Source organism: Fistularia commersonii, chromosome 4 (assembly GCF_037954325.1).
Source record: "Fistularia commersonii isolate RoL2024-O1a breed Wild chromosome 4, RoL_Fcom_v1.0, whole genome shotgun sequence".
In the NCBI taxonomy this organism is placed as follows: domain Eukaryota; kingdom Metazoa; phylum Chordata; class Actinopteri; order Syngnathiformes; family Fistulariidae; genus Fistularia; species Fistularia commersonii.
Window position 1 is genome coordinate 20,751,041 of NC_141287.1, and position 25,112 is coordinate 20,776,152.

The 25,112-nt window shown below is 47.4% G+C and overlaps 1 protein-coding gene across 1 annotated transcript; it reads right to left on the reverse strand.

The window, feature by feature from the left end:
* Positions 1-24,481, reverse strand: sacs2 (sacsin molecular chaperone 2). Its single transcript, XM_086145948.1, has 8 exons — positions 24,411-24,481; positions 23,424-23,469; positions 22,218-22,305; positions 15,880-15,991; positions 13,879-14,025; positions 11,764-13,195; positions 11,038-11,126; positions 1-10,943 (listed from the first exon to the last, which is right to left on the reverse strand). The coding sequence occupies exons 2-8, from the start codon at positions 23,450-23,452 to the stop codon at positions 145-147; spliced, it is 12,696 nt and encodes a 4,231-aa protein (XP_086002074.1). The 5' UTR covers positions 23,453-23,469; positions 24,411-24,481; the 3' UTR covers positions 1-144.
* Positions 24,482-25,112: the final 631 nt, after the last annotated feature.

Genomic DNA, 25,112 nt, shown 5'->3' on the forward strand with positions numbered 1-25,112 from the left:
CTAATTTCATTTCTCTAATTTCATTAATTGCCAAGTGTAACAGTTGTACTCAGATTAAATACTGTGAACTGGAAAAAAAAATCGATAACACTGCTAATCTTGAAGAACTGAAAACCCGCTGAGACTCCTTTCGGGTTTCTTCAGCTAATTCACATAGTTTTCAACTTTTCTCAAAAGCTTAAATCCCTCTTCCATTGCCTGACCCACGTCTGCCCGCTTGAATTTGTCATTCGGGATTTCGGGGAACGGATGACAGTCTGGATATTGTGTCTTTTTGCCGTCGACTCCAAGCGTCTGCAGACGGTCCACGATTTGAGCCGCATCTTTGAGATGGGGACTGTAGTGAGACGCGCTCTTGGCGAGGGCTGTTATCGAGCCGTTTGCGGGATGCTTGCCGTTTCTTTTATACTCTGCGGCGATGAGAGACTTTTCCACAGCTTGATGGACTTTAAACAAACACCATTCCGTACTCTCCCCGCCGGTGTCTTTGACGGCGGCCTCGAGATCGCAGCGAGCTTGTTTGCACCAACGCCGGGCCTCCGCTTTGTCCGGCTTCGGGATGTTACGCGACCAGAATCTGGAGGAACCGCCGCTTCTGAAGCTCTGCTCTCGGTAACTCCTGTGTCGCGAGGCCTCGTCGTTCCATTGCTGATAAAAGTCCCTGAAATTTGAACCTCCGTGTCGACCGGAAGGCCCTTGATTTCCAGGAGATCTCAGCTCTTCCAGTCTCCTCTTCAAATATTTGAACGCCTCATTGGCGACGAAAAGACGATCGAGGTTTTTGTCCGGGTGCCATCTAAGGTAGAGTCGTTTGATGGCTTTTTCTTTCTCCCTCTTCGGGAGGTTCACGATCTCTGCCAAATGCTTGTCAATTTCCTTTATAGCTTCTTCAACAGACGCCGGTAAGGATCCTCCTGCAGATGACGGGTCTGAAGCTCGGGGCTCGGAACTGACGACGAGCTCCAGTTGTCCGGTCTTTCCGGTGTTCAGTTGGTACAGGTCAAGACAGCCGACTTCGATTACTTTGTCATCTGCAACTTGTATTTTGTATCTCTGTGAGTACAGCCCCGGGCGTCCTTGTAGTTCTTCGACAATAACCGCATAAATGTACTTGTTGTTTTCCATGTAGCCGACGTATTCTCCCTCTTCAAAGTTATTTAGGACGTTCATGTCTAAGCAATCGTGCCATTCCTCTGGAATCTCTGTCCCAGGGGCCGGCGAGGTAAAGAGGAACCTGTCCATTTCAGCGCAGTCACGGATTTCGTTTTTGGCCAAAATTTTCCGGACGTCCTCCAGACAGTCGGATGCGAGCAGTAATCCGAGGACGGAGAGGTGACGCGGGTCGATTCTGTTTCCGAGAAGCGCGTTTATCTCCTTTGACAAGGTCATGCAGATGTCCATGACCACCTTAACATCCGTGCTGCTGTTGTGCTTTAAGTGGAAAACACAACCTTCAGACCTTCTCCTGACAAACACGTTGGTTTCAGCGGCAGTATTCTCCAGGGCTCGTCCGTCCACCCACAGCTCCGTTCCCAAATTTTTGCAGCAGACAATCTGAATACCGCCGAACGTTCCTTCACAAATTTCATCCGCGTCACTCAGCTTTATTTCACCCGATGACCCCTCTATGATAAGACATATCAGTCCGTATCGAAGTTCGGGCGAGGACAGATGTGTGTCGAACCAATCGCTAAATTGACACTTGCTCCCGAATTCACAAGGCTGCATTTGGGATTCTATCACTTTCTCCTGCGTGAACCCGGATAACATTTTGGGCCGCCTTGCGGGCGGCAGCAGTTGCAGCAGTCGACCGTACTCGAGAATGCCTTGGATCATTTCGCACGAGCTGAGTTTTCCCAGCAACCGGTACTTTCCATCCAGAGCTGCTTCCAACCTTTTGGTTTCAAAGGTTGTGTCGTTGAAGTAGAGAGTGTCCGAGGGGTATAACTTCCCATCCTCCGCGAGCAGATACAGCTCCTTTATATCGTCGGCGCGGAACTGGTTTCGCAGATTTTTAATTAACACGAGCAAATGCTGCATGGCGTGCTGAACCGTTCTCTGTTGGTTTGGGTGCATTTGCGGTTTGTTCCAAGAAGCTTTGTAGACTGCGGCCAGGATGTTGCAATATTGCTCTACAGTCGCTTCATTCTTTACACCGACTCTCTTGAAAAAATCCTCGAAAAAGAGATATTTTCGGGGGATCCTGTACAAATATGGCCTGAAATTGTCATCGTGGTTCAGATGAAAACAAACCTCTTTAACCCCCACGAGCTTTTTGTCTTTTTCAACCAACACAAATGGGACATCTTTCAGCTCAGTGCAGTCGATGCCGTTTTCCCCTTTTAAGTGGCTATAAGAAGAGGAAAACACCCTGGCGCGAGTTTCGACCGACGTCTGATTGTTGCATGGACGCCAAGCGATGTTTCTCATGTTTCTGAGGACACACCTTGAGGGCGGATTTTCAAAAGCGCCGACATTTTTAATTTTTTCCATCACGGCTTCCGATCGATGAACAGGCAGGTTGATAATCGGCATCGAAGACCAAATCAGTTGTTGATGATTGGGGTCGCTCTCAATTAAGGATCCCCGAATCCCGACGGCAGTCGTCTCCGTGGCGAACGGTCTGTGATAAGCACACAGGTCTTCTTTTATTTTCACCGGAAAAATGAACTGGATGTCGGCGATGCTCTCCAGGACCGCGTTGTCCGTGCAATCATTCAGTAAAGCCAAGGCGGATTTGAAAACCAAGGATGATTTCTCCGTCAACCCTTCGCGTCGACCGTTGCTTTTTGCTTCAGATTCCACCTGAGTTGCAAACTGGATGATGTCATCCTTTGACACCGTGTGCTTCATACCGAGCTCTATCAGCATTTCCTTCGCTCCCCGATTATCATTTTGACACAACTCTTTCCAAAATGTCTCAGGAATGAATCTTTCCTCCGGTACCATCATCTTGTAGAGCTCAACGCCATCATCGTAGAAGTACGACGCCGTCTCCAAGCCGCCCCGGGAACTGTGGATCAGTCTCACTGGTTTCAGTGAGCTGATGATGTTTTTGCTTTGCTCGGGATAATTGGGATCTTGCTGAAGTGACAGTAACAGTTTGAGACACTGAAGCTTCTGAGCGTCTGTCAGCCGCTGCACCGCGGGCAGGATAAGCTTGACAAAGTACCGCAAACTATCCAGGGTTTCGATTTTGAACATATCCCGAGTCTCAGAATCTTCTTTGAGTAAAACCACGTCGCTGTCGGGCAACGGAAACAAATCTGGTGAGTCGTCCATGATATATGATAAGACGTTGAGGATATAAACGTCTTTATGTCCGTCAATCCTAACCCACTTACCACGTATTGTTTCAAATATTGGCAGGAATTTTAGCTTCCTCTGGTATTCTTTAGTGTTTTTGACCTGTGAAACCCCAGACTGAAAGAAGAAATGAAGCAGTTTCATTTCAGCGGCAGAAAGCTGGGAAAACTCCTGCTGGTCAACACTGAGCAGGAGGTCCAACACAGAATATTTATCATTTATGGCCATAAGTTCATGAGCAATAGAAAAAAACTGAAGGCTCATGTTGTGAAAGAACGTGAAGTCCAGTGTCACGAAACCAAGTTTAAACAGGAGTCTGGAAATACCTTGTGATTCATCGGGCCAAATCACCCTCGGCATGTCTTTCATTTGGAACAGGAAGTTCTTGTTTGACTTTGGAGACACAACGGGTAAAATGGCAAATTTGCTGAAGAGCTTTCTCACGTCACCCCACGTCAGACCTTTTTCATCAAGCTGTGACAAAGTTATTTCACTGCTGAGGAATCTCCAAAGCTTTTTCAGCCATGCCAGCATTGTGTCATTTGGGACAAGAAAACCAGTTTGTCCGTCACGGTCACATTCTTTGAGACGCCGCCGAATTAATGGCTCCAAATATTCGACAGAAGAAGGAACTGTCACCTTTGTGACCAAGTTTAACTTTTGTAGAATGCCAATGTGCAGTTGGTTGGTTTCAAATTCTGCAAAGCGGTCCTCGTAGCCTGGAAAAACGTCCGCATATTTTGAAAACAGACTCGGAGTGTTTATGTCATACACTCTCAAAACCTTATCCGCTGTGAGAAGAAGTGGCAGCCCGTTGACCGAGTCAGAATATCCGTCATCGAGCTTTTCTTTGGTGATGTCTTTTAAACAGAATGTCAAAAGCTTAGAGCATCTTTCTGGCTCTCTAATGACTGTGTCGGTTACAGGTAAAGGTAAATTGAGAGGAATTGCTCGCAAGAATGCCCGCACATTCGAAGGCTTCACGTCTTTCAATTTAACGCCGGCAGATTTGAAACTCTTCCATACTTTATTAGCTTCGGAGGAAAAAGGGACCAGCTTCATTCCGAGGTCTTCCAAAATGGAATCGGGCTCATCGTAGACGCCGTGCATCAGGTAAGCAGTCTTTGTGGGGTCGGTTTCTTTGACGCTACTCCACTCAAAGGAGTACTTTTTAATCGACCAATTTGAGATAGTACGCGTTGAACTCCTCCTTATTGGAATGACACGAAGGCCTCTTTCTTTGAGTGATCTGTACACCCCGTGTATCATTGTATGCCACTCCTGAGCTACATGTTCAGACACAATGGGCCAAAATCCCCAGTATGTTTTGAAATGAGCCTCGATGTCACTCCCAATGATGGGCTTCACTGAGATTGTCTGACTTATATGATGAAGGAGATCCGCATACAGCGAGGCTATGACATTGTCTTTCAGAAACTCATTCCAGCTGAGTTTCTGACTTTTGCTGTCTTCCTTCCAAAGGGCTCTCCTGGAAGAATCGACCTCAAAGTTTCCATTGACGTGCACGGGCAGTCCGGTGTTGCACGGCAGAGGAAGTGAACAAAAGGCGACGCCGCTAAAATGCGTTTTGCCGGACAGCGATACATGCGGTTTTGTTAATCTCACGGGTGCTGCCACCGCCGCTCGAGGGAGTTTGTCAAACTGCATTTCTTCTTCATCACTACTCGGGCCAAACTGTTCTGCAATGAGCCACGTGCTCACTTCTTCTCTTGAAGTTGAAATCATGGTTTCATAAACCACCTTGTGTGGGACAACAGCTGCGTTGGATTGCAGAGCATTTCGTAAAAGCTCCACGAATGCATCCTTTTCTTCGCTGTACCTCGGCGGCACCGTCTTTTTGACTTCGAAGACGGTCTCCATTTTCTGCGACACCTCGTCGATTTCATGGAATTTGATGCTGCTAATATTTCTGAGGAACAGAGTTAGGCCTTCGGGATCTTCGGTGATCACCGAGCGCAGTTCTCTCATGTCACGTTCGGTGACTTCCTTGCACGATATTTTCGAGACGTCCGCCATCGTGGCCGTCCGTAAAGGCAGTCTGAACATCGTCCCTTCTTTCAGTGGAAATTCATCCGGAAGAAAAGATTTGTAAACGTCTAAGCACATCTCCTTCATCGCGTCGGCAAGTTTATATCCAGTGCCGAAACCGGATTTTTCCGACAGAATTTCGATGTAATTTTGGTTCGGATCGGATATGCAGAGTAAGTCGTCTCCGGTGAGGATCGAGGGGCAGTCGGTCAGGTGATAAACGGAGCAAAATCCGACTCCGTATTTTCCAGTGTTTCCTGGTGAATTCTGCTTTCCTCCGGCTCCGAGCTGCTGGATTCCTTCAATGTCGGTGTTAGAAAACACGTTGTTGCTGAACACACACAGTGCGGGACCCTGCAGCTTGTTCCATTTCTCCCCGAATGTTTTTTCAACGCCATGGTTTCTCTTGTCCCAAACGAAATGAATTTCGGTTGCCTCCGCATCGTCGGCATTCTGGATCAACTCTTTTAAAATGTCCTTGAGCGAGGGATATGCCGAAATTATGTTTTTAATTCGAATATGTAGTTTCTCCTGCTGTTCGAAGCCAAAGGCAAACGGGGAGAAACGGTCAATTTCTTGCTTTTGCAGCATATGATGCTTGGTTGTTTTGACTCCGAAGTGGAGAGCCAGAACCCGCGGGATCTTCTCGTGGCACAGCGTGACGCCTGGCGGTCTTGGAATCCACGGCGTGTCATCGAAAAATAGTTCGTTTGCAGACTGAAGAACTCCGTGTTCGTTTGGTACGAGACAGTCAGCTATCGCTTCTTCGGAATCATATATGCCTCTGTCTAAAATTAAGAGGCAAATCTCGAGATCGTCCTTTGGCAGAGGCTTGTTTCCGTATTTCAAGTGCAGTTCCTGGAGTACATTCAGATACTGACTGACACAAAAGTCTTTTTTAACACCGACGCTTTCCCAGAGGTTCTTAAAACTAGCAAAGGCGTGCGGCAGGACGTGAAGATAGGGCTTCGCTTCAAGTTGCCCTTTCTCAGCTACACGGTTGACGTTCACAAAAGCATTGCCCACAAGAATGAACGGGAATGAATTTGCCTTCTGTGAGGCGAATGTGGAATCGCCCGACTCGCGGAGCCACTGATCCAAAAATCTGTAGCAGTCGATGACCATTTTCTGAAGCGTAGGTTCGTCAATGCACCGCGATCCCTCCTGCGCTTTCAGCAACTGCTCAAACACTGTCTCTGGATTCGGACTGTCCTTTACCCCCAAATTGTGGAGGAGTGGGTCACCGTTGTGCACCTTAAGGCCCGAATGATCCAACACCGGTTGCGTCATGTTGACAAGTAGGGAGCACTTGTCGCTGTAAACATCGGCTGGTCTTCTAAGCGACAGTCCTCTGTCCGTGTTGGTGTCACCTGGCGGAAATGCTGGGAGAAATTCAGTCCTCCGCAGGACCTTCCAGTGTTTGTCTTTGACAAAGAGGTGAGTTCTCATAAGGTCAAGAAGGCATCTAATATGCTGATATGCTTTATTTTGGTCAATTTCCCAGGTGACGTTGATTTGTCCAACTTTCTCCGTAATGTTCTCCAATGGAAGGTCATCGTTCGCCATGCCGAGCTCCAGTAACCGTTGCAGTCTCTTAGGGGAGCAAAAGTCATCCTTTGTACCACCGAGCAATCGTCCCTTATCCTCCTCAAAAAGACAGGCCGCTTTCCCTGATGGATTTACAAGTTTGTTTATGTACTGGAGTTGTCCGTCTTTTGTGGGGATGCACGGATAGCTGACCAATAGTTTGTCAATTGGTTTGGCGTTGAGGTCAATGGCATGCAGCAAAAGTGTATCCCGACTCTGAGGATCCACGGCGGCGAGGTTGTTGAACACCGCTTCTCGATAAAACCTCTTCCACGTCCATGTTCTTTCTTGCACGGCTTTTTCAAGACCGGCCCGTTTGAAGCTATTTCTCAGCCACGACGGGAGAGAAACAACATATTTGGATTTTGCCGCATGTGTTTTGCACACCTGCACCGCAAGCGCATTTACGTTGTCGTCCGCTTCGATGCTCTCGTGCAAAAATATGGCATCTTTCATGGCGCACCAGCGTTCGCCATCACAGAAGAGCTCTGGGGCGTCGTGAGACTGCCGGGCAACGGTCGCGTAAAACTCATCAACCAAGGGCTTGAATGCGTCACTAACTTTCTCCCAGTCGGGCCAAAAAGTGTGGAAACAGTAACTTTCCAATTGTTCCTTTTCAGACATTGTCTTAAGCGTCAAGAGTGCGGTAACATAAGCCGTCACCAGAGGATCCCGCAGGAGGGCCTCGTTCCATTCGCCTTTCGCACCGCTTTCCCATAGACCTTTTCGGTTGCTGGTCACGGCAAACGTTGCGTTCACGTTGACTGGGAGGCCTGTGTGAATGCAGAGCGGGAGGAAGCAAAATGCCTGTCCGGTGAGTTCACTTTGTGGAGCGGACAGCTTCTCGGAATCGGGGTTTATTTGTAAAGGAATGGCAATCCCTCCGATTGGCAAGGAAAACTCTGAGCGCTTGTTCTTTTCGAGGACCATTTCCAGGGATGCATGCGTCCCAAAGCAGCTGTACAAGAGCCAGGACTGTCGTTGAGTCTCACCGGATTTCTCGCTGAGTATTTGGACGACGCTCGCCGTGCGGAAGTCGATTATGTCTTTGCGTTTTCCGTCCGAATTCATGAGCGATTTCTCCGCCCGAAGCTGCTCGGTGTCGTCCGAAATCGGGAATTGAAACACGGGGATTTTGGAAACGGTGAAGATAGTTTTGATGTCTTCATCTCTCGGCGGAGTAAATGCATCATTGGAGATTTCTTGCAGGGTCAATGTGTTGATGCTCTTCAGAAAAAGAAGATGGGTTTGCGAATTGCTGGAAAAGTTGCGTCGCAAAGACACGACGGTGGATCTGTCGTACACTTTTTTGCTTATTTCCGACTGCCGAGCCTCTCGCTCCGTTCGAAAAGGTAGTTTCATCAGAGTGCCTCGGTAAGGTGCGGGAGGCCATTCCTTGTTGAAGCTGCAATCGAAAATGCACTCGTATGGCCCAAAGTGACCAGGAAAAAATTGAAAAAGGCGCCGGTTGGAGAGATCCAGCTTGATTCCAGGATTTGATCTGTTCTGGATGTGCTTCTTCAGGTGAGTTACATTTGGATCTAGAATGAGAAGATGGCTACCGCTGAGGATCGACGGGATATCTGTCAAATGATACACCGTGTTGAATCCGAGTCCAAATTTCCCAATTTTTTCCTCCTCGTGTTCCTTTGACGCACAGCCAACTCTGACGATGTTTTTCCAGTCTTCGGCCGTGAACTGCTCGTCATTAAACGCCCACAAACACGGTCCCTGACAAACCGCCATGTCGGGGTCAAGGAGAGTGTCAGGGGCGTCTCTGTGCACTCTGAAATCTAACAAGAATTTACAAGACCGGGCTTCGGCATCCTCCGCATTTTGAATGAGCTCTTTGAAGATGTCACTCTCTTCGTCGTACTCGGCAAGAATGTTTTTAATCCGCGTTGTGATCGGTTCGGACTGTCCGTATTGTTCGATCCCCACCGCCTCCGGATCGAGGAGGTGGGTACTGAGGAGCTGGATGTCGAGCCAGTCCGCCGTCGCTTCGGTTATCTCCCCGTGTACGACATGGATTTGCTGCATGCTGTGACTTAGTTTCTCCAAAGCCTTTTTGCTTACGTCACAGAAGACGGTCTCTGACTTCGGTCTGAGGGTATATCGGCCGTCTTCTAAGTATACCGGAACCGGAATATCAGCCTCGACTTCCTTTTCTTCCTTCCCGAGCCAGTTGAGAATTTCTACCGAGACTTTTATCTCTGAGGAACTCGCATATATCGGCTGTCTTTCGTCGACGGACCTCTTGATGCCGTGAAGAATGTCGATCGTTTCGGCGTCTGAAAGCGTCCTTCTCAGGCCGAACATCTCAAGCAACCGCTTGTACGGTACGAATTCTTTCGGCACCCTCCCGATGTAAGAACTGAGATCTAGAGTCGGCGGGTAGTCAAGAAGGAGATCCTGTGGCGCCACGAACTGGTTGTGGTTCCAAAGCCAGCGCGTGTCTTTGCTCATCTGAGTTGCAAAATCAGACAGGTTATCTTGCATATGTTTATAAATGCAATGCAGCTGCCTTTTAAAATCCACATTTGTCTCGGGATCGACCATTTCCTCTGCTTTCGATTTCAAGACCGACAAATTCTCCATCACTTTTTCAGGCGGAGGCGGACGTTTGAGACCGAGTTGGTTGCTCACTCTGTCGCTGACGTTTCCCATGATGGGCATCACGTGTCCGACGACGTTCTCCCAGACTGAATGCCTTATTCCATTTGGGCAGAGGAAGCCCTGTAAGTTGCTGCCATCGGGGCCGGCGCATACGATCCATTTCAGACGTCGAAGACGATCGAGCTGCGTCGTTGAAAACTTTGACAGTAGATCGTGGGCGTCCAACATTTGTAACAGTGCTTGAGCTCTTGCAGTGTTCTGAGAATCGAGGTGCATTTCGTCAATCGACGTCGCGGCGCATAACACATGCTCAGGAGAGACGTCCGCTTCTTTGGCGAGCAGCCCGAGGTTCGCCAGGCTTTCCAGCATCTGCGGCGTTCCTGAGTACGAAGGCGGCGGGAAAACATCGGGCTCGAAAACGAGTTTGAAGACGGGGTTTCTCGGATCGAGAAAGCCGGAGGCCTTCCTCGGCGCTCCGTTGCCTTCGATGAAACTCAAGTTCTCGCATCTGGCTTTCAAGCGTGGGTTTTGAGAGAAAAGGAAATTGCCGTTCTCTAAGATCCAGATCATGACTTTGTCGGTGACTTCTTTGCTGCGACCAGTCCCTCCCTCGACGGCGTCAATGAGGAGATCGGCCGCTTGAGCCGTGTCCAGGACGGTAACGTCGAGCAACTGGAACATTCTGCGATCGGCCTCCGTGACACACGGCACGACCGAGTCTGGAATCGGGAGATCTGCTGGGATGGAAAGGCCCGGACCCGAAAGCACGGCCTTTTTCGACCGAGCGCCGACATAAATCCCTTTGGAATTTCCAAAAAGAGGCGCTTGGGAAAGTAAAGTCTTCTCGCCGTCCGAGAGGGAATCCAGGCGAGAGAGATAATCTTTCAGTGCTTCTCGTTCGACCCGAGAGGCCGACTCGAATTTACCGAGGCCACGCCGAGTTTCAATATTCATCAGGACTTTCAGGACGCTCGCTGGAGACGGACACAGCACATAAGCATCGAGGTCCTGGTGTTTTAGCCACTCGTGTCCTTTCACGACCGTGCCGTCGAGTTTGTTAATCAGTTGGACAATTTGCTCCGGCAACTTCATCCCCTTGTGTTCCTGAAAAATCAGGGTGGCGGTCCGCTCTAACTTCGCGAGTGAAACCCGCTGACCGACAGACGGGGGACTTACGGGTATTAATGGTATATCAAGGAAAGGCCTTAACTTTTTGGAGTGAATGTTGAGAAACGTCCAGAATTCTTGCAACCACTCCAAAGGCGGGTGTTGACTGTTGCCGACGTCCCAGGTGACCGTCTTTGCCTGCTTCCACTCCTCCGGCATGTACCTCCTTACGTATTCGGCCACCCGGACCGCATCCACGTCGATGACCTTGAACAGTCCTGTCAAAAACACGTTTGTTAACAATTTCAGTTCATCGGGAAACACCGACGCAGATGCGACTGTGACACTTTTCGGAACGGTGGAAAAACTTGCTTCGTCGGGCCACTTCTTTCAGGTGGGCGACGCATCTTTCGCTGACATCATCGGGAATGAAGAGGTTTTGACAAAATGGCAGCAAAGCCCTGCAGGAGAGGAACGTATTATTCTTTGCTTACGAAGCAATCGCGACGTGGAAACTTTACATCATCACGCTTAAAGTAAACAGTAAATTTTGATTTGATTTTAAAACTGTAATTTAAGGGGATGGGTTATGTCCCTCTTTATTTCCAGTGATCTGTAGATCACAGGTCGTCTAATTGCGACTTCTATGACTTTAGTCAAGTGAAATTTTCCAGGATGGCAAATCACAATGCAGACATAGTGAAAAAAAAAAAAAGGTCCTTGAGGACGTACCGTACGATCGCAAAGGGACAAATAGATTCGACAACATTTTGGGGAAACATTAATCGTGCCGACCTATTGATTTATAAGAGCATGTTAACCCGGAAATGAACACGACAGCTCCATTCACACATCACAGAAGGAATTTAAGGGGCCATAACTTGCGAAAATATCATAAACCACACCTACAAAATGAGTCCATACAAATGTGAATGTTATTATCCGTGCGGTCGTCGATCGTGAATATTTAAGTGCTTTTTCCAGCCAAAAAACGAACGGCAATTGGATTTGAAGAATGAACAACGGCACTAATGTCAGACAGCTCAATCGTAGGTACTTCACACACAGAAAAATACGCAGTAAAAAACGAAATCCTACCTTGGAAACTCAACGCTGTCGACTAAAGCTGTGTCGTTCTCCATATCGGTGAAGGATCGAAAAGAGCCGTCGCTCAGCGGCAGCAGCTGAAGGTCCCGCAGGTCTGCGTAATTTTCGTCACTCAAAACGTACTCCAGAAGGCAGAGTTTGTCTTCTTTGGAGACGTTCTGTACGCCATTCCTGCGAAGAACCTCCCTCAGGAAAGCCGGGGTCACATATTTGAGGCTGTTGCCGTGCGGATAAGCCGCATTTACTGCGCTGGCGACATGACTCGGAAAAGCGACGAGATTTTCTCCGCAAGAAACCAACGTTCTCTTGATGGCGGCCAGTGAGTCGGGACACGTTTGACCCTCGCAGGGAAAAACCGCCTCCGACGGAGAGGTGAACTTTCTTTCGTCCCCGGCCAGGGAGAAGACGGCCTCGGTTTCTCTGAATAAGCGATGAAGGACGTTAAGAGCGACGCCCAACCATTTGTCTTTATGTTGCATCTTGGTGATATCAGGCCACAAGTCGTACACGGAGGAGACGGGGAGACGGGCCTCCTTGGCAAGTTCGACGGCGTCTCGAATCATCATGGCGTACGCTCGTGGAAGCACCTCCCGGATCAGCGCTTCATTCCACACAGCGTGCTGGTCGTGTTTCTGGTCTTCCTCCTGCCACTTGACTTCCCTTCGGTTGTCGGTGAGGCCGAAACAGGCGTTGACATGAACCGGCAGCCCCGTCTTGTTGGACTCGTTGTCCGGGAGGGGGAGGAAGCAGCTGAGTCTGCTCTCGCCGGAGTCTCGCTTCTCGCCACAAGGGAACGCCAAATCAACTCGAGGGAAAAAGCTCAAATCCGCCGCGAGCGAATCCATTTCTTCAACAGTCCCGGCTTTCAGGATACATGTCGTCACGAGCCATTCGGTGTCTCTGCCGTCCCGCGAGTCCAGGGTTATAGTTTTGAATCCGGTCCGACCCTCGACGGCCGACTCGTCCCCCGACTCCGGGACGACCGGCGTGGAAACCGAGGATTTCACTTCAAGTGCGGTGGTCACCGAGCCACGAGCGTCGATGTGTTTCAGGGTCACCGTCTTCACGTGTTTCAAGAAGAGCAGGCTCAGTTCCGCATCTGCAATGAAGCTCTTAAAAAGCTGATCGACCCTGTCCGGGGTGTACAGGTTACTGGAAATGTCTGATTTCTCACTCCGCAAAGGGAATCTGAAAACCGTCCCCTGGAATTCCTGGTCTTTCCGCACGATTTTGGACCACTCCTGTCCGCTTACAACTTGGATAATATCTCGAAAGGGTCCAAACTGATCATGCAGCTCTGATAGAGCTCTTTGGTGTTCTTCATCATCCAGAGACCACAGAAAGCCTCCGCGTCCTTGCCCAAATATTGTTTCTTGGGGATCCAACAAACCGAGTTGGCCTGAACTGAAGATACTCGGCACGTCTGTTAATAGAAACAAAAAAGTTGTACACGGAGTTGTCCAAATACAGTGATCCCTCGCTACAACGCGGTTTACTTTTCACGGTTTCGCTACTTCACGGATTTGCATGGTGCATTGTGTTCTGCATTCTGATTGGCTAAAAAAGTCACTCTGCTTCTTCTCTACCTGTGCGTCAATAACGTCGCAGTTTAATATGTACACGTACGTAAAACAGCTTGACAAATTTACATGACGTACGTGCAAATTCTCTTGCGATTTCCAGTTTCTCTAAAACCCGTAATGTTGACGAAACGCTCTGGACCGACAAAAGCACCTTGCAGGGCCCAAAAGGCAGCGGAAGATGCTATCTATGGCAGATAAAGTTAAACTTCTGGACATGCTAAGGGAAGCTAAAAGCTACGCGGCTGTAGGTCGGCATTACGGAATGAATGAATCTTCCGTTCGTTCCATAAAGAAGGAAGAAAAAACATAAGGACGACAGCAGCAATAAGTATGTATAATATATGTATAATAGAGTATCTAATTGTATAATAATTGTAAAAAAAAAATAAAGGTTTCTACTTCACGGATTTTGCCTATCTGGGGTTCTTTTTGGAACGTAACCCCCGCGAAAAACAAGGGTTTACTGTACAACAAAAACGCAGCGTCTGTCAAAGACGTCCACGGCTACTCCGATCAGTTTTACCTGTTATGTGATAAACCGAGTTGAAGCCGATGCCGAACCTGCCGACTTTGTTCGGGTCGCCTCGCTTGACGCTCCGGCCAGCCGACTGAATTCCCGCCCAGTCGTCGTCAGTAAATGCGGCATCGTTGTAAGTATACAGAGCGGGACCTTTGACAAATACGAGAGGAAACAGCGATGACAAAAATGCTCACGATTCTGAAGATCTGTCAGACGCTCCTCCGATTAACAGTAACACCTGTTCACAGTTTTCCTTCAATTCCTTTCCCTCGGGCCTCCCTAGAAAGGCCGAAGTGTAAATTACGGGCGAATGAGAGAATGTGCGATCGCTGGATTTTTCCGTCGATTCGATGTCACATCGTCACCCATTCCAGATAGAATTGGATTATTTCGACGTACATTTTGGGAGGCATCTTCAGCGGCGTCAGCTGAAGAGCCAGTAACGTTATCTTGAGGATTATTACTGCTCTCAAAAAATAAAGGGAACACTTAGACAACACAATGTAACTCCAAGTCAATCACCCTAGTGTGAAATCAAACTTAGGAAGCGACACAGATTGATTTGGAGTTATTTTAAGGACAATGACATCAACGTTGTGTGTTTTTCCACTTTCATTTGAAGTGTGACTCCAAATCCAGACCTCCATGGGTTCATACATTGGATTTGCATTCATCATTTTGGTGAGATTTTCTTGTCACCACATTCACCGATGTCAAGAACAAAGCATTTCCTAAGAATAGTTCATTCATTCCCATTTAGGATGTGTTTTTTTAGTGTTCCCTTTGTTTTGTTTTTTTTTGCAAGTGTATAACAAGAGAATCAACGTCATTTGAAACTAGACTACGACTTCCAATGCAAGCTCGTGCTAAAACAAATTTGTCGGAAACAATATAATACGCGAGCATGTAAGAAACACCTGCATTTGTATCACTTAAAATATCCAACAATCAAATAAATAAATAAAAATAAAATAATAATTATACCTTAATAAAATAAAAAAAACACACACGTCTGTGTTAAATACAAATTATCTCATAAGAATATTTCATTCATTCAGATCTAGGGTGTGTTATTTTAGTGTTCCCTTTATTTTTTGGAGTAGTGAATAAAGCTTCTGAAAGTGTTATGTAGGAACAGCACACGTTAGATGTTTTGGCGAGAAGGTCAGAGAAGCCAGACTGAGATGTTTGGGTCGTGGACACAATATTTTGGCAGACGGATGCTGGAATCGGAGGTCTAGATCAGGGGGCGGCAACCCGGAACTCCCAAAGAGCCATTTGGACCCGGTTTCCTCGGAAAAGAAAACACTGGGAGACGCGATTACTTTTTAACGTCTAAAAAAAAGGTACCACTGTATATATTGCTTTTTATTACCTTTACACTTTGTATAAACAAGTGTGTCGTGTGTTGCTTCTGAAATTCACAAAGTATTACGGAGAAAATTAAATTGTATTTATGGAATGAACTCATTTTGAGCTTTGGGCTTTCAGAGCGTGTAGCGGAGCCTTGACCTGAATTTTAAAAATAAATCGGGAAAAAAAAATCACTGTGTCAGTAAACGATAAAAAATAAATATTTGCAAAATATCTTCATAAATATTTATTTTACCTGGTTTATGGGACTTCTGCTCCTGAACTTCTGCGCACAGCATCTGCAAATCGGGACTTTACCGGCCGGCGGGTATACCGGCTTCCGCGAGTGTGACGTTATTTTAAGCGGCGAAAAATAATAAACATAATTTTATTTAATATTGCAAGATCACAATAATCCTCCAACTTAGAACTAAAAGTTAAAAAAAGGAATTAACACAAATCGAATATACTTCAATCAAATATTTATCATTTATTTTCCCAAGCCGCTCGGAGACCCAGTTGGTCTTCCTCTGGGCGAAAGGAAGACCAACTGAGTCTTGTCGTGACATAGCGAGTCGTGACATTATTTGTTTTTCTTTTTTGGCATTTTATCAAAATAAGTTGTTTGATAGTCCCTAAACCTGTTCATACCTTGGTGTTTTTTCAGTCCGTTTTTGCAGACGGTCTCGGTTCCGTAGCGTCTCTGGTCGTGGATGAAAACCACCTCTGTGGCTTGAGCATCGTCCGCATTTTGAATCAGCTCCTGTTGAGCGAACGTACCGGTGACCATCATCAGACCCGAGCAGCGCACACGCGCCACTTCCACAATTTAAACAAATAACAAATAAAATAAATAAAAAATAGACGAGACCGTAAAAAGGGAAAGCGACAACAACAATTCAAAAAGGATAACAATGGATCAAACCGCTACATGAGCGCAGGCGCTAGGTGACGGTTGCAGGTAGCGGCCGGCAGTACAGATGCCACTGCGTTAAAAACACAGAATGACCTCAGTCTTTTCAGGAAGATTATCCTGCTGAATATCCTGAATAGCCTGAATATCCTGCGGTGCAAAGGTCACAGCGAATAAATATTGTCGCGACGTGACCAAACATGGAGGACGATGCAAAAACTCTGATGAAGGGGTAGTCAGACGCGTTGCTAGCTTGACTTTTTACTTAGACACTTTATGGTTTTATTTGTATTTCTTATTCTCCCCGCCTTTTTATACCGTTTATACAATTTCTTATTATCATTTATTATTGTTATGTTTTACTTGAAACTCTGGCACACCAATTTCCTTCTTCGGGATAAATAATATTGTTCTTATTCTTATTCTTAGAAAACCAACAAGGGTTTTTTTTCCCAAAGCTTTGCACGCCCACAAATGCAGCCGTCAAGATGAGTTATGTCATATCCTGCAGGAAAAGTACCGTATTTTCACGACCATAAGGCGCACGTAAAAGTCTTCGATTTTCTTCAAAATGTGCGGCGCGCCCTATAGTGCAGTAGAGAACACCATGAGAACGTTATAGGGGGAAGTGTGGGCGTGGATTGTATATAAAAGAACAGGTTTGTGCGTTGTTTTAACAACCCTGAGAACATGGCCGACAAACACATCCAGCCACATCACCAACATGGACGAGGTGCCGCTCGCTTTCGACATCCCGGTGATTCACACTGTGGAGAAGAAGTGGACCAGCACGGTAGCGAGACGCACAACGGGGTACGAAAAGTCTTCTTGGTTTCCACAGTTTCACTAAGAGTAGAAGGCAGCGCCGGGCGAGTTACGCCATAATTTGCGAATGGATTGTAGACGCTCGGGCTAACGTGCCCGCTGTAGTACCAGCTTTCGCAAAAGCCGGCGTCATTTCCGAGGAAAGTGACTCTGACGGCGAAGAAAGTGAACCTGGCATGTTTAATGGAGATTCAGCGCAGCTGTTCAAATCAGAAACAGAGGATGAGGACTTCCATGGGTTCGATTGATGACGATTATCGGTAAAAAAAATGTGAATACCAAACTCAGTTTAGCTCCCGCTCTATTCTTAAATACACTTGTATGCTTGTGTGCGTGTTGTTGTCGCAAGGTGGACGTAGTAGAGGACACCATGAGAACGTTAAAGGGGGAAGTGTGGGCGTGGATTGTATATAAAACCCGAGCCTTATAATCAGGTGCGCCTTATACAAAACAAAATACCTAGGCATTATCATTGACAACCACCTAAACTTCGAAAAACAAGCCAACGCCCTGTCCCACAAACTGAAAAGGGCAGTATACACCTGTCACGACTCATCGGATCCCCAGGCAGGTGGCACAGCAATCAAGGCAGTTATCCCCTGCACCTGGTGAACACGCCTCACCAGGAAACAATCCCACTAATTAGGCAAGAGTATATAAGGTGGACCCAAAGTTGCAGACATTGTCTGATCTCGTTGCTATGAGAAGTCTGCGTAGTCTGCTCCCTGATGTGTGTATGACCTCCCGGTCTATCCACTTATTAAACCACCTGCGATTCTACGAACCTGTGTCTGTCCTCTTGGGCACCAACCGTAACAGAAGATCAGACCTGGTATGGAGCCCACAAGCTCTTCCACGCCTCATCAGGTCATCCAGGCTGCCCCGATGGCTAGCCCGGCCACCTACTCCGGTGCTCCAGAAAGTTGTAAGGGCTTTCTGTCACAATGCTCGCTGATGTTTGAGATGCAGCCCGCTCGGTTCCCCACGGAGAAGTCCAAGATCGCCTACGTCATCTCCCTCCTGTCGGGTAAGGCACTCCAGTGGGCGGAAGCGCTCTGGAATACCCCAGGCACCGTGACGGCGACAGCGCAGAACTTCATGGAGCACTTCCTAGAAGCCTTCAGCCTGCCCGAGGGGGATTCCTCCCTCCAGGCTCGACTTTTCAACCTCCGCCAGGGGAAGGGGTCCATCGTGGAGTACGCCCTACAGTTCCGGACGCTAGCAGCCGCCAGTGGATGGAATGAGCCAGCCCTTCTGGCCAAGTTTCGACAAGGCCTGAACACCTCCCTGCGCCTCCACCTGGCGGCGTACGATGACGGCATGGGGTTGGAGAGGTTCATCCAGCTAGCCATCCGGGTATCGCCCTCCTGGACTCCGGCTCGGCAGGGAACTTCATCTCCGGTGCACTCTGCCGACAGCTACAAATTCCCCGGCTCCCGTGTTCCCCCTCCTTCACCGTACGATCAGTGATGGGGAAAACCTCTATCTTCCAGGCAAGTCAACACACAAACCTCCTCCCTTCAGCTTAGCATTGGGGTTCTGCATGTGGAGAACATTTCGTTTCATGTCCTGGAGGAATCACAAATAGATCTGGTGTTAGGCAGACCTTGGTTGAGGGCGCATGAGCCGACGGTTTCCTGGGCCACTGGGGAAATCCTGCGCTGGGGTGAGACTTGCAAGGAGCACTGTTTTCCCCAGCTCCCTCCAAGGAGAATAGTGCATCTCTATGCCACATCAGTAGAAAGCCCCAAGCAAGACCACCGGGCCCAGATCCCTTCCCAGTATGCGGGTTTTCAGGACGTCTTCAGCTCCCAACGAGCCGCCGCGCTGCCTCCCCATCGTCCCTGGGACTGTGCGATCGATCTACTTCCAGGCCAACCGCTACCGAACGGAAAGATCTACCCTCTCTCTCTCCCTGAACAGGCGGCCATGGAGACCTATATAGAGGAATCCCTGCGCCAGGGCTATATCCGACCGTCGAAATCCCCTGCGGCCTCGCCATTCTTCTTCATCGCAAAGAAGGATGGAGGGTTGAGGCCCTGTGTAGACTACCGGATCCTGAACCAAGCCACCGTAAAATTCAGTTATCCTCTACCCTTGGTGCCAGCGGCTTTGGAGTCCCTCCGGGGGTCCAAAATATTCACCAAACTGGACCTCCGGAGTGCCTATAACCTGGTGCGCATTCGAAGAGGGGATGAGTGGAAAACTGCCTCCGTAACCCCCTCTGGTCACTGGGAGTACAGGGTCATGCCATATGGCCTAGCCAATGCCCCTTCCGTGTTCCAAGGCTTCATGAACGAGATTTTCAGACTTCCTCCAAAAATTTGTGGTCGTCTATATAGATGACATCCTGATCTGTCCAGTCACATTCGCCATGTCACCCAGGTCCTCACCAGGCTTCGCGAACACCAACTGTTCCTCAAGGCAGAGAAATGCCTGTTCCACCAGACCACCGTCCAGTTCCTCGGCTACCACCTCCATCCACAGGGAGTGAGTATGGATGAAGAAAAGGTCAGTGCCGTCCACTCTTGGCCTCAACCCCAGACAATCAAGCAACTACAGAGGTTTCTGGGGTTCGCCAACTTCTACCGACGGTTCATAGAGAACTTCAGCTAACTGGCTACGCCCCTCGCCTCCCTGTTACGCGGCAAACCAAAACGCCTGCATTGGAACCCAACCGCCACACGAGCCTTCCTGGAGCTCAAGAAGGCCTTCACGTCCGCCCCTCTGCTGCACCACCCGGACCCAGATCTTCCCTTCACAGTGGAGGTTGATGCTTCAACCACGGGGGTGGGAGCCGTCCTGTCCCAACCCCATGGAAAGCCAGCCCGACTCCAGCCCTGTGCTTTCTTTTCAAAGAGGATGGGTTCAGCAGAGAGCAATTATGATATCGGCAATAGAGAGCTCCTGGCCATCAAGCTGGCATTGGAAGAGTGGCGCCACTGGCTTGAGGGCGCAAAATACCCATTCACGGTGCTAACCGACCACAAGAACTTGCAGTACCTGCGCCAAGCCAAGAGGTTAAACCCCCGCCAAGCTAGATGGGCCCTCTTCTTCACCCGATTTCAGTTCCACATCCGATATCGCCCTGGCACTCTCAATGGGCGAGCCGACGCTCTGTCACGGATTCACTCTCCAGAAAACGCCCCAGAAGAACTGGAGAAAATCCTGCGTGACAGTGTGCTAGTAAACCCCATCCGGTGGAGCCTGGATGAAGAAATCCGGGAAGCATCAGTGTCCGACCCCGCACCACCCAACACTCCGGCCAATCGTACCTACGTACCACAAACCATCCGGGAATCTCTCCTCACCTCTGCACACTCTGCACCAGGTACCGGGCATCCAGGAATGAGTGCGACTCAGAACATACTTCGAGACAAATATTGGTGGCCAGGAATGTCTAGAGACGTCCGAAGATATGTCAGCCGATGCCCCGACTGTGCCCGGGCGAAAACGCCTCGTCACCTACCAGCAGGGAAACTGGAACCCTTACCCATCCCAAATAGACCCTGGTCCCATCTCGGCATTGACTATGCCACAGACCTTCCCCCCTCCAAGGGATACACGAGCATCCTAGTGGTAGTGGATCGATTTTCTAAGGCATGCAAGTTGATCCCCATGAGGGGAGTCCCTACAGCATCAGAGACTGCAGAAGCCCTCTTCAACCAGGTCTTCCGGAACTTTGGACTGCCGGAGGACATCGTCTCTGATCGGGGACCCCAATTCATATCCAGGTTTTGGAGAGCCTTCCTTCGCCTGCTGGGGGTGACAGTGAGCCTGTCGTCTGGTTACCATCCCCAGACCAATGGACAAACAGAACGCAAGATCCAAGAGGTATGCCGCTACCTCCGAACGTACTGCCAGCAACACCCTGCAAATTGGAGTCAATTCCTTCCCTGGGCAGAATATGCTCAAAATTCCCTCCAGCAACCGACCACCGGGTTAACCCCATTCCAGTGCATGCTTGGCTACCAACCACCCATGTTTCCCTGGACAGGAGAATCCTCAGAAGTCCCAGCAGTCAATCAATGGTTCAGAGAGAGTGAGAGGGTGTGGGCCAGGGCCCACCGGCATTTGCAAGGGGCTCTACGCCGCCGCCGCTGTGCAAATGCTCACCGAGCCCAGGCCCCTGCCTATGTCGTGGGACAGAAAGTGTGGCTCTCGACACGGGACCTTCGCATGAAACACCCCTGCAAAAAACTCAGGCCAAAGTATATCGGGCCCTTCAGGATCTCCCACCAGATCAATCCAGTTACTTTTCGCCTTCAACTCCCGCCTGAATATAAAATTCACCCAGTATTTCATGTATCTCTGTTAAAACCGTGCTATTCCTCTGACTCTTCAGACGCTGCAGGCCCTGGGGTTGCTGTGCCGCCACCTCCCCTCCTTGACGAGGGACCCATCTACGCAGTACACCAGATACTCCAATCTCAACGCCGCCGGGGTCAACTGGAGTACCTGGTCGACTGGGAGGGGTACGGGCCCACGTACGTGAGCAGATATTCTCAGCGATGGATTTCGACAAATCCAAATCCGGATCCTCTCCCGCCGGTGAACACCTCTCGGCTGTCCTTCGCCAAAACACTTTAGGTATTCAGACAGATTTCCATGCCCTCGTTCAAGCACGATTTCTCTCATCGAACGAGTAAAATGAACCGAAAAAAAATAAAAAAATTCAAAAGCGCTTTTTGAATAAATTTGCTGAATTGCATATCTTTAACATACTGCAAAGCACCTTCTTAGTGTTTGTAAATGTCAACAAGTTAAAACTAAAAATTATTTTTGTTTTGACTGTTTACTACTTCTAAAGGAGTATTTTCCTGTTTCATCTACACCGTAATTTAGTACATTTATATAAATGTTTACAGAATATGCTTATTAGTCTGATAACCAGCAGCAGCTAATCAAAATATGTCATTTACTGTCTTTTACAATGGGACATAATTAATAATAAGAATAATAAGAATAAGAAAAACTTTCTTTATCCCAAAGGAAATTGTTGTGCCAGAGTTTCAAGTAAAACATAAAAATAATAAATAATCGTAGGAAATTGTATAAACAGTATAAAAAAGGGGGGAGAATAAGAAATACAAATGAACCTATAAAGTGTCAAAGTACCAAGTCAATATTGAGCTGAATTAAGGTCAACGATCAAGTGGTTTTGTACAAAGTAGTGTCGGAGTATAAAGTACACACAAACAGGAGGCACGAGTTGGAAGCAATGACGGTGACTAAAGGGATTTGTACCCACCTTTAAAATCTGACCGCCATCCGGATATCGACAAAGGATATCTTTCAAGTAGTCGATGAAGGGTGGAGCTGTTGCCCCGAAGGAAGCGCTGAATAAAACAAGAGGCACAAAAATCAACAAAAACAAGAATATTCCGGCACTCGGAACTGAAGACGGGGCCTCTTATTCACAGGATGTGTCTTCGTATCAGAGTAAGATAGAAATGCTTTGTGTTTTTATGGATACTAGAAAGGGGCTACGAATTTCATCAGTCATTTAGCTACTGTCATTTCCAGACTATTTTGTCTCGCTATATCCTGTCATCTGCCGTTCAATTTATATTTCTACTTGTTTATATTAACATTTATTTCTTTTTTTTTTGACATTATAACTGTTACGCTGCTGTGACAGGAATTACCCCTATGGGAATCAATGAAGTTTATCATATTTATCTGATCTTATCTTATAAGCCGCTACGCTTTGGACGCTGTGGCTTAAACAACAGCTAATTTATGGATTTTTCGGGGGGCTAACGAGCTTCACGCCGCCAAAACATTTATCCTCATCACATCGGATCGATGAAATGAGCGAGAAATTCTGAGGCCGTTCAATTCCGACACCGAAGAAAACGACTTTAACGGTTTTAGTGCGCAGGAGGAAGCAGAACAAGACTTTTCCTCGTGTTATTTATTTTTCATCTTTTTCATCAGCTGTGTTATAGGCACTGTTTGGAAAAAAGCATTTTTGTGTATTTCATTAAAAGTTTTAGAAAAATGTTTCTGTGTAAACATCTCTAATAGACAAAGTGCAGAATACATATGTACACAAAGATTTATTTAGTTCTTTTTAGCCAGCGCGGCTTATATTCAGGTGCGCCCAATAGTCCAGAAATGAAGGTATATTTAATGTAAGTTACCCCCCTAAACTCGGGCGTCAAAAAGAGACTTCTTGAAAAAAGCGAATTGTCAATATTACAGCTTGATGGCAACTTTCAAGCTGATTTAGTCAAATGTGAAATGTGGCGTTCTTACGACACAACAATGCAAGTAAGCAGCTACAAACACAGCAACGGTGCAATATTACAGTCTCGTAATCACAGTATCTGGGCGTTGGCACAGTTTTAATTGTAGCCGCATTTCTCACCGAACTTCTTTTTTTTTTGCACAACCTTTTGTTTTAGGAACCGATTCAACTGCAACAGAAAATACATTTCATGTGACAGCTTACCCCGTTTTTTTCTTTGCACTCAAACTCATCTTTCCCGGATTGAATCCTGTAAGATAGAATATTATGTAAAAACATGTCCAAAATGCTACAGTAACCCATTGATTTGTAAATTCATTATTAACTCTTCACTATCGGGTAAGAACCACAAACTTAATCACTTCTATTCAATGACCTCTACATCAGTGTTTCCCAACCGCTGTGCCGCGGCACATTAGCGTGCCATGAGAGATCATCAGGTGGGCCGTGGAAAAACGCCCACTTTCACCCGATAGGTCCGAAAATTATTTATCCAAAGCAAATAATGTGTCTGAGTGATACATTTTTTAAATAAAAAGTACTTGTATCTGCGTAAACAAACAGGCAGCATTGTTGAAAACTACCAAGACGAGTGAGGAAGCGGTGAAAGCTTGCTGCAAAGTTGCTGAACTCATCTCTAAAACAACAATACTACCTGCCGGCAAAATCATTGTAGAAGAAATGCTCGGCTCTGGCGCTGATAAAGAAATAGCCAGTTCTCTCAAATAATACCATTTCCAGACATATTGATGACATGTCTTCAGACATTGAAATAAGTGTTCTGGAAAAGTTGCACATCAGTGGGAAATTTGTATTGCAACTTGACGGATCTACAGATATTAGTACATTAGATTTCACACTAAGTAAATTGAGACTACGGTTTCATTCTAATTCATTAAAAACTGTTTTTGACATATTTATTCGGTGGTGTGCCGTGTGATTTTTCTAATGTGAAATATGTGCCGTGGCTCAAAAAAGGTTGGGAAACACTGATCTAATGAAGATACATTACTATATCATTTGAATACTGGGAGATGTAGAGAATATCAGCTGGGCCGGGACAGGGTTAGTATTTAGTATTAGTATTTATCCAAATAATTAGTATTATTAGTATTAGTATAGTATAGTATTAGTATTCTTAACCGCCCCGCATCTCCTTCTCCTCCGCCGCCGCGCCAGACGCTCTCTTACCCCGCTCATGTCAGCAGGTCCCGCCGCTCCTCCGCCGAAGTGCCGCCGCGGAGCTTCCGCTTCTCTTAAAAACCCTCCTGCCGCTTCTTTCCTTTACGATTCTTCCAAAACGAAACCCGACGAGTCATCTCAAAGTCTGCCCGCCCTGTAGGGCGTTTCCTACGACAGCATCGAGGAATCGAAAGTGATCGAAAGTGTGAAAGTGAATTTTCCGCGGCAGCAGAGCGTCCTTGAACGCAACACGGATGACAAAACAATTCTTTTTACTCATTCGTCTTTTAAATGATTCTCTTAAAGGAAGAGAATCGACTGTTCGAGTCATCTGAGTCAAACAAGACCTGTTAGGTGATTCCATCATTGAGTTAGCAAGTTAGCAAGTTTGTTTTGCACTGAGTGATTCGATTGTTGACCTAATAACAATAATAATAATAATCATCATGATCCATCCACTTCTATCCCGGTGACATCGGGCTCACTCACTCACTCATTCGGTGCAATTTTCCCCATTTTTTCTAATTAATTTGCATGTTTTTGGACTGAGTGAGGAGAACCTGGAGGAGGACCAGCAGACACAGGGAGAACATGCAAACTCCCCAAGACGGACTGACTCAGTGATTCGTTCATCGAGTTACAGAGTGAGTCATTATTTGTGAGCGGACCGGGACACGGTGGGTGACTGAGTGATTCGATCATTAAGTTAAG